The sequence below is a fragment of the Teleopsis dalmanni genome, chromosome 2 (genome assembly GCF_002237135.1).
Source record: "Teleopsis dalmanni isolate 2A chromosome 2, ASM223713v2, whole genome shotgun sequence".
In the NCBI taxonomy this organism is placed as follows: Eukaryota; Metazoa; Arthropoda; class Insecta; order Diptera; family Diopsidae; genus Teleopsis; species Teleopsis dalmanni.
The window spans coordinates 163,470,813-163,480,532 of record NC_051847.1 but is presented as its reverse complement, the minus strand read 5'-3'; the positions used below and the strand labels follow the sequence as shown (position 1 = coordinate 163,480,532).

General features: G+C 27.4%; 1 protein-coding gene across 2 annotated transcripts; it reads left to right on the top strand.

Moving 5' to 3' along the window:
* Positions 1-2,231: 2,231 nt before the first annotated feature.
* On the top strand, positions 2,232-8,276 carry LOC119677438 (serine/threonine-protein phosphatase 2B catalytic subunit 1-like). 2 transcript variants are annotated; one of them, XM_038088779.1, is made up of 12 exons: positions 2,232-2,555; positions 2,623-2,734; positions 2,801-2,946; positions 3,774-3,913; positions 4,114-4,191; positions 4,259-4,352; positions 4,475-4,600; positions 4,747-4,828; positions 7,152-7,211; positions 7,623-7,710; positions 7,774-7,871; positions 7,933-8,276. In XM_038088779.1, exons 1-12 carry the CDS (start codon positions 2,259-2,261, stop codon positions 8,178-8,180), a joined length of 1,569 nt encoding a protein of 522 aa, XP_037944707.1. In that variant the 5' UTR covers positions 2,232-2,258; the 3' UTR covers positions 8,181-8,276. The 2 variants fall into 2 exon arrangements, with proteins under 2 accessions (XP_037944707.1, XP_037944708.1); XM_038088780.1 differs by lacking the exon at positions 7,152-7,211.
* Positions 8,277-9,720: the final 1,444 nt, after the last annotated feature.

Here is a 9,720-nt window from a genome sequence, read left to right as displayed (position 1 = left end):
TTGACTAGAAAAACGTTTCGATTTTCCTTGCTTATATGCACTTTAATAAATTTTACTTGACTTTGTCATTTATCGGCACAAAGTAAAAATTTACTATGACGATTTAATTAAAATAAATAAATCAAACAAAATATTATTTTAACCTTGTGAAAAACTTAATTTATTTTATATTGAAGTGTGACATTTTAAGGCAATTGAATTCCTAAAAATAAAAAAGCCTTTCAGATTTTAGAAATTTTTTTTATTTTTATAAAAATGAAAATGTCTTGAATTGAAATTTAACCAAAAATTAAAAATAATATTTGAAACTAATATACTAAACTGACTATATAAATAATAAACATTTTAATTCATTTCTTAGAATAATCTATTCTTTCAAGCAGCACCCTAACATAATTCCAATTTAACACTAGATATAATTTTATATAATTTGTGATATAAATAACTTCAAACAAAAGTCTTCACTAGATACTCGGATCCTAATTTTCTCCCATGAACTATTAAAAATGTAATCAATTTGATGATAATCAAATTTTTGACAACAAAAACAACAACTTTTTTTGAATGATGTTTTTTAAAATCTTTATTTTCTATTTTTAAATTCCTCTAAGGGCACTCCCCTAACCTGTCTTTAAATTCACTGAGTGGTTTACCGAAAATATTTCTTAAGAATCTGCTACATTCATTCACTATTTTTTAAAATAGTGATAGTCAAAATTATACTAATAATTTTAGTTTTTTTAACAAAATGTCTTGAAAGTTTATATCATTGGTTTACAAGTGCGGCTCACAAATATTTTACACTAAAATATTTTAAATCATATTTGGAAATTAAAATTATGATTTAAATTTAATTTTAATTAATAATAATATAATTACATTATTTATTAAGTTTAAAGAAAACTTAATTTGTCTTTATTTATATTATATTTTTATTTTACTATTATGTTAATTTATAGTATTATATATTATTATATTATATTTTATTGAAATTCCGAAAGTTCCTATAATGTCACATAGTTCGTATCTGGTCATAGATATTTTCGAAAATATCTATACAGAATGCAAAAAGCAGAGCAACCCAACTGTATATACTGCAAATCCATCGAGGACAATGTTGCACATACTTTCTTCAACTGCGAAAGATGACATGGAAAAAGAACACTACTTGCAGAATATGTAGGTCACTTCATAGTCAAGAATATTGTAAAAAAATGACAGAAATTTTCTGCTCGTCAGAAAATTGGAACAAAATCACACAGTTCATCGAAAATAAACAGAGGGAAAAGAAGAAAGATCTAGACACAAACTAATCTAAAACGAAGAGCAATCTGATGACATTCCAATTCTGATCAGGAGTGGAAGCCTGTAGACAGGTTTTACGAGAAGCATTTGGTCAACTTATAAGGGATCCTCCCTGAAGTAATGCGAAAGCGGAGAAATCCCAAAGTAGAGTAGGTGTTTTAGTTCGTATATTACAAAATAGGAGTCGGACACATTATTCCGGCGACGATTGGTTTTACGGTGCATAAAGCATTCCACCTCCTCACAACTAACTCACAAAACAAAAAAAATGTCTTTAATCTGTATTATTCTATCATTATAACTTATTACATACAATTTTATAATTAAATAGCTTTATTTAATACATATAATTGTAGAAAAAAAATTTCTACTTTGAAAAACATGAATCCAAACGAAAATCAGAGTAAATTGAAGAAAATACATCAAAGAAACTTCAATCATCGGTTAACCAAAGAAAATCAACCGGTTAATAATATTTCCAGTTACTTTACCTAACTCAATATTTTCCGGTTAAAACTTAGCTGAAACTGTGGCATTATTTTTCATAATAATTATTCATAATTTTTTGTAATTTAGTTTATATATTAAAGTCTATGGCAACCCTATGTATACTAAAGTCTAAGATATATTGAACTTAGAATAATATAGAATAATAGAATAATATAGATCGTCTTATACCCAGCAGAAACAATAAACGGTGAAATGTTTTTCAGTTAAATGTTTTGGTTAAAGTTAACCAGAGTTTAAAATAGCAATTACTTAGTAATGAACTAAACACATATTTAGCATACCGTTTTTTGATTTGACACAGAACGTAAAATATTCACATTCCTACATAGATTTTATTATTTAAGAAATAAAATTATTTAAATAAAATAATATAAATTCAGTTAATAATTTAATTAAATATTATTTTTACAGATGTTCCACTAGCACCCGTACATAAACTTACAATGGATGAAGTCTATGACTCAAAAACTGGTAAACCAAATTTTGATGCCTTGAGGCAACACTTTCAACTTGAAGGTAGAATAGAAGAGGAGCCAGCATTACGGATTATAAATGAAGGTGCCGCAATACTGAGAAGTGAAAAAAATATGATAGATGTCGAAGCACCAATCACAGTGTGTGGTGATATACATGGACAATTTTTTGATTTAGTAAAATTATTTGAAGTTGGTGGACCACCTGCGACAACGCGTTATTTATTCTTGGGTGATTATGTCGATAGAGGTTATTTTAGCATAGAGGTAGGGAATGCCTAAAGTAAAGCAATTAGACAATTAATAACAAACATTTTTGAATATTTCATTTTAGTGTGTTTTGTATTTATGGGCTTTGAAAATCTGTTATCCTACGACATTATCCTTATTAAGAGGTAATCACGAATGCCGACACTTAACAGAATATTTCACTTTTAAAACAGAATGTAAGAATGAAAGTTAAATTTTATATATAATATACGACATATGATATATGATATTATATATTACAGGTAAAATCAAATACTCTGAACGTGTGTATGATGCCTGTATGGAAGCTTTCGATTGTCTGCCCCTTGCTGCGCTGCTCAATCAGCAGTTCCTTTGCATACATGGTGGACTATCACCAGAAATTTTTACACTGGACGATATAAAGAAGGTATAGTAAAAATTAAGCAATTAATTAAATTAATTTATTATGTTTAGGACTCTTATGTGTAATGCAAATAATTACATAAAAAAATTATGGTAATTATTAATAAAATATAAATTATAAAATAGTAAAAATAGTAAAAATTTAAGTTTAGTATAAAAAAATTTGGATACGATACTGCAAGTTGTTAATTATTCTTTAATAAGTCCCTAGATGCTTTCAGGGTAAGGTTTTTCAAGTTGCAACTAACAACTTTGAAAAGTAAAGAAAAAAAATTGATAAACACATTACATAAAATTTGTTTAAATAATAATAATTAATAAATGTAATATTCTATTATTTACTATTATTATTAAGTCTTGCTTGGCTCCACATGATTCTAAGCTGCTTCTATACTGGGCATAGGCTATCTACAAATTGCCTCCATTTTTGCCTTCCTACTGCCACTTATATGAGCTTAACAATGTGGATGTATGATCTGCCAAGGTGTGTGGATTGCCTATTGATTACGTTTAGTGTTGATCTGTGCCAGGTAATCTTAGGCCTTCCTCTTCTTCTACTGCTTTCTACTTGACAGCTTTCGTAAGGTGTAACCAATCCAGCCAAAAATTTCTCTTGCATTCAATTTCCAATAAGTTTTTTGATTTAAACCGGGCTTAGGTCATTTATTTAATATATAGAATTATAAAAAATGTTTTTTTAAATAAAATATTAATTTGTGTTAAATATTTAAATTTATAAATTAAATTTATATTAATTAAATATAATAATTTAATTCAAAAATTATTGTGTTAAAATTATTTATCAAAAATTTTAATTATAAAATTGTATAGCTCGACAGATTCAGAGAACCACCAGCTTATGGACCAATGTGTGATCTACTATGGTCGGATCCATTAGAGGATTTTGGTAATGAAAAGAATTCCGATTACTTTACACACAACTCAGTTAGAGGTTGTTCATTTTTTTTTAGGTAAATATTTTCATATTTCTTAAGTAAATAAAATAATTTCCTTAGATAAAATAAAATAGAATTAAGTTTTATAAAGAGATATATTATATGTTTTAAAAAAATATTAATAAAAAGAAAAAGAACTTTTAATAAAATATTAATAATATAAAAAAAAAAAAAATAAAAAGAAAATAAAAAAATTTTATTAAATATTCTAACAGTTACAATGCATGCTGTGAGTTCCTGTCAAAAAATAATTTACTCTCCGTAGTCCGTGCCCATGAAGCTCAAGATGCTGGGTTTGTTAACTTTAATATTTTTAATTTAAAAACAACGTTTATATAAATGATTTCATATATTTTATAGCTATCGTATGTATCGTAAGAATCAAGCGACTGGGTTCCCTTCGTTAATAACAATTTTCTCGGCGCCCAATTATTTAGACGTATATAACAATAAGGTATTTAGTATTTTTATCGTTAATAATTTCTGAAAATTATTCGTGATTGTATTGCATATAACATTTTTATTAATTTATTTTTAAATTTCGTTATAATTAACACAAATGTCATTTGACAAAAGGCAGCTGTACTTAAATATGAGAATAACGTTATGAACATACGCCAATTTAATTGCTCCCCCCATCCCTATTGGTTGCCAAATTTTATGGATGTATTTACGTGGTCATTGCCATTCGTTGGCGAGAAGGTAAATCAAGCATGAAATACCAACGATTTATGCAGTTTTCTTCTGAAATGATTTTTTTAAATTAATAAAATTGAAATTTTTCAAAATTATTATATATTATATATACAATATGTGAATATATCAGCTGATTTCTTTGTTTGATTTAGGTCACTGATATGCTCGTGAATATATTGAATATTTGCTCAGATGATGAACTTGTTTCGGGGCCAGACGATGAATTGGAAGAAGGTGAGCACTCATTTTATTTATAATATAATTTTTTAGATTTATATATTCGATTATTTGTAACCGATAAATTAGAAATAAAAGTTTAATAATTTCTTTTATAATTATTATTCAAATCCTTAAGATCTAATTTGTTAAGAAAAAATAATTATTCAGCTTATTTTTCAACACATGTCATATAGAATGCAAAATTTAATTATAATTACAAACAGAATTAATTAATATGTGAGTTTTAACTTCTATTCCAATTTGAAAAGTAGTTTATTGATATCTATATCATATCAGAATAATAATCCTTTATCTACAGAAAGAATAGAGCCCTGAAATTATTTGCGAAAACTGACAGACTTATAAACACCTCAGAATGGTTACAGGCTCCTCGGAGAGATATACAGATCTGAGGTCAATTATTGCTTAGTCTGATGAAGTGATAAATGATAATCCAGTCAAGGCGTTAAGAGGGGTCTTGAAGATACCTCGAGTTCATAAAGAGTAAAAGTGCTCAAATGCACTGGCTATTGAAGCTATTTGCTTCAACATAATTTATCAATTTGAGCTTTAATAAGGTTTAATTAGGCACGTTAATTAATTTTTTTCATCAATTAAAATAAAAATAAAAAATACAAATAAAAAATAAAAACTAAAAATAGAAAATAAAAAATAAAAAAAATATAAATAAAAAGCTGGTCACGTTCCATTAAAAGGAAATTCAATACTCTCATTGAAATATCAGTATTGTCAGAGATTTCCTCACAGATCATAACAGATTAGTAAAATATGCTAGGATACTAAACCTCCCTTTTTCCTGTTGCAATTGTGGAGAGGATGATGAAAGTGCCTCTCGTACTTTTTTTTTTTTCGTTTGGTACTCATGTTTAAAAACTGGTACATTTTTGACGACCCAACTTTATTGTGGATATTTCAATTAATTTTTTTTTAATACATTTAAAAAAAACATCACGGTTGCCACTTGAAAATTTTTTTCTGTACCAAAATTGGTTTAAAAAGGTACCATTTCTGTTAAAAAAGGTCCAAAATTTTTCTATTGTCTTTTTATAAGAAAATACAATTTATATAAAATGTACAAAAAGTATAAAACAATACAATATCCACAATAAAGTTGGGTCGCCGAAAATGTACCATTTTTTGAACATGAGTACCAGAGTACCAAATGGAAAAAAAAGTACCAATTTTGGTACTAAAGTACCAAAAGTGGCAACCGTGATTTTGTTCATTTATAACACTATGAAAAACACAGAACGAGAAAACAAAAAGGTCCAAAAAAATTTTGGACCTTTTTTTACAGAAATGGTACGTTTTTAAATCAATTTTGGTACAGAAAAAAATTTTCAAGTGGCAACCGTGCTCATACCTTAATCTTTTTAATTTAAAAAATAATTGCAACAATAGAGCATTTTTTATAGAGTTAAGACTGATATTTGCCTACTATGTAGTGGATGTAGATACCGTAACTTCATCGCAATTTTTTGTAAGATCTATAACCAAGTCTTTATTATTTTTAACTTAAGAAGGATCCAAAGATCTAAAAACCATTCACACGTTTAAATTGATTAAATTATTTTGTCATACGACCCATGATTAATATTTTTCAATTTGATTTAAAGCAACACAAATGAAAGAATTATATAACGATAAAACATTGAAAGACCATTTTCATAAATTTTCATTAAATTGTAAACACTTGCCAATAAAAATCGTTTCCATTTACAGGAATTATTCAACAAATTAAATGAGAATTATAAAAAACTATGCATAACCGTATAAAATATTATACATTTAATGGGAATTATAAAATATGCTTACAAAAAATTCAATATTAATTTAATATATTTTATTAATTTTTATATTAATTTTAAATAATTTGAAAGTTTAGAACACAGTGGACCAGCAGATTAATTAAATCCCTAATATCACTATGTTAACCTAAGCCTACTAGTAACTTATAAACAATAAGCACTTTTTAGTGACATTTTCTTAGGGTTCAGTTCAGTTTATATATCATAAGATATGTATATATTTATCGGTTACACGAAATACTTAATAAACAATTATTATATTATATATTCGTTAATATTGTCTCAGATATCTGAATCAATGTTGTTTATTGAAACTATTGCTTTAAGTGTTGTACTATTTTAGAATACTCGTATAATGAATATCTAATATATATTTCCATTATTAAAAATATATCTTTTAAACACTTTAAATACACACATTTTTTTAAAAACATAATTTCTCTTTCATAAAAATATATATGTATGTACAAAAATATATTTAATATATATACAATATTTGGTGTAACAAGAACTGCGCAAAAAAATTGTTCTTGTGCCATTGAACTCAAATAATGCACCGCCCAAACCAGGTAAGAACCAGTAATAAATTTACTTAAATTAGTTAATGCTTTTAGGCCAAAGGCTTAGAATCAAAAGGCTTTGAATCAGAAAACAGTGCTTAATGCTAATGATAAATATAGTTTTTCTAAGGTAAAATGCAAGTTTATATGCAAACTAAATAAATATATTTTTAAGTGTATAATTTTTCTATGTATATTTGTGAAAGCTTAACATAGCATTTGAAAGCTTAACATAGCATTTGAAAGCTTCACGCGACGTTTTTCAAGCTTTAGCAAAAATGTAGAAAAGCTTGCAAAGCTTTGAGCGTGCACAAACCTGCGTTTGTATGTATATACCCGTACTTTTTTAGCTTAAGCTTTTTTTTGAATGTTGAAGTTCTGGTAATTATAGTAAGCAATTTGTTGTATATCTTTTTATAGCTACTGGAGTTTCCGCACTACGTAAGGAGGTTATAAAAAACAAAATACGCGCTATAGGAAAAATGTCTCGAGTCTTTTCAGTGTTAAGGTAAAGCATAATAATTTTAACATATATAAATTTTTTTTTCAATACCCACAATATTACTTTCAGGGAAGAGTCTGAGTGTGTCTTACAACTTAAAGGGCTTACACCCACAGGTGCATTACCAGTTGGTGCCTTATCAGGTGGCAGAGATTCATTGCACAGCGGTATTTTTTATTTAGTTATTAAAGTTTAAAATTTTTAATAAACAAAAATATCTCTCTTTAGCACTCCAAGGTCTCGGTGCTACTCCACAAATTTCATCATTTGCTGAAGCTAAAGGTTTGGATGCTGTTAATGAACGCATGCCTCCAAGACGGCCACTCACTCTTAACAACAATAACTCTAGCACAATAAACAATAACACCACATCGAAGACAAGTAATGGTGATAAGGTTGCCACCAAGAAAATCGTTAAGCCCGCCAGTGTAAATAGCACCTCTGTGCGTTCAAGCTACAGCAAAAAATACTCATAGTTTGTAATTCAAGTACTCGTACTTCAAATATTTTTATAACTCAAGTTTTGATAGTTTAATTCTATTATTATTGTTTTATATATAATTTAATCGCAATGAACTTTCTGAATTTTATTTTTTTAAATAAATAAATAAATATTATTTTTTGAAAATTGTTCTCGTAGACACCGAAAACTATTACCGCTTCCCTAGACACGTGCCTCAGTAGTTATTTGAGTTTTACGAAATACACAGAAAAAAGAAAGTTGTTACTTTTTTTTACTAAAATAGGTTTTAACTATTTTTTTTTTGCTAAATCTGATTTTTTTATAATATTTATTTTCATTTAAAATTTGTTGAATCTTATGTTATAGACAAGTGTGTTGTTTATTTGAAGAGTTTTTATTTTTTAGTTTAATAAAATAAATATAAACAAAAAAGTATAATTTATTTATTTATGAATTATTGAAGTATCTTACTATATCTCTCTAGTTCCAGTATACTCTAAAATACTCTTATTGTCCTGATATCAATAATAACAGTAATAACCTGTTTTGATTATATAGCTGCTATTCGAAGATGAACCTCATTAGTACGTTTTGTTTTCATTATAGTATAACATGAGGTAGAATAACAGAACCCATTTTAGAATAACAAAAAAATAAAGACAAGGGATAAAACAAATAATATGTAAGTAACATAAGTCAAAACAAACCTGGAAAATATAGCAAACCGTATATTGGTAATCATTATCATCATTATTGGCTATATAATCTGATTTGGGTATTATCTGGAACTACCGAATTACTCCTCCATTGTGCACAATGTTTTGCTTGGGTTGCTTAGCATTGTATTATTTCAGTAGCACAATCAACTTCAATTCATCGGAACCATAAACAGTATGTGTTTGGGTTGTATTTTGGTAGTTATTATTGGAGATAATACTGGTCCGAGGCGTTTGTTACGTTAAACGCATTTGTGAATAACTTATAAAAATAATATAATTTAGTAAGATTATAAGTGGGGTTAATATTACAGTTAGTATAATAAGGTCTAGAATACTCAAAGTAACTCACGCAGTTTCTTTATAGCATTTGCTATTAAAATTGGCTCTAGTTCGATAGATCACAATGGCTGTGCGGTAGATACCCTATCACCTCACAAGACTAGCCACTATTTGCCGTTTTAATACCACAGTTCTCGCTGAATTCATTTAATTCAGTTCATATAGTTTAACAGACTTTTTATATATTTTTTGTCAACAAAGTGCTTTCCTTAAAATATGTTTCTAGGCAGTAACAAAAAAGGAGGTGACTGTCTCTTCTTAGTCTAAAGTGCCGTAATTCACTCAATAAATTTGAAACGGAATATGCAGTCTTTTTGTATGAATTCCAATATATCAGCGATTTGAAAGAACTACAATTTGAATTGGGTCCCTGTCAATAAATTCCCTGAACCTAGTCGACCCGGATATTTCACATATTGTACTTGACTTCCAACTATTAGCTAGCAGCATTTAGCTGCAGGAAGTGGATATTGGATGACAGATCTTAACGATGTC

Excerpts from the sequence above, each read along its gene's own strand:
- LOC119677438 (XM_038088779.1), top strand. The coding sequence starts at position 2,259 with ATGGATGAAGTCTATGACTCAAAAACTGGTAAACCAAATTTTGATGCC. Across the intron at positions 4,353-4,474 it reads TAGACGTATATAACAATAAG|GCAGCTGTACTTAAATATGA; the intron begins GTATTTAGTATT and ends ATTTGACAAAAG. Across the intron at positions 4,829-7,151 it reads AGACGATGAATTGGAAGAAG|AACTGCGCAAAAAAATTGTT; the intron begins GTGAGCACTCAT and ends TGGTGTAACAAG.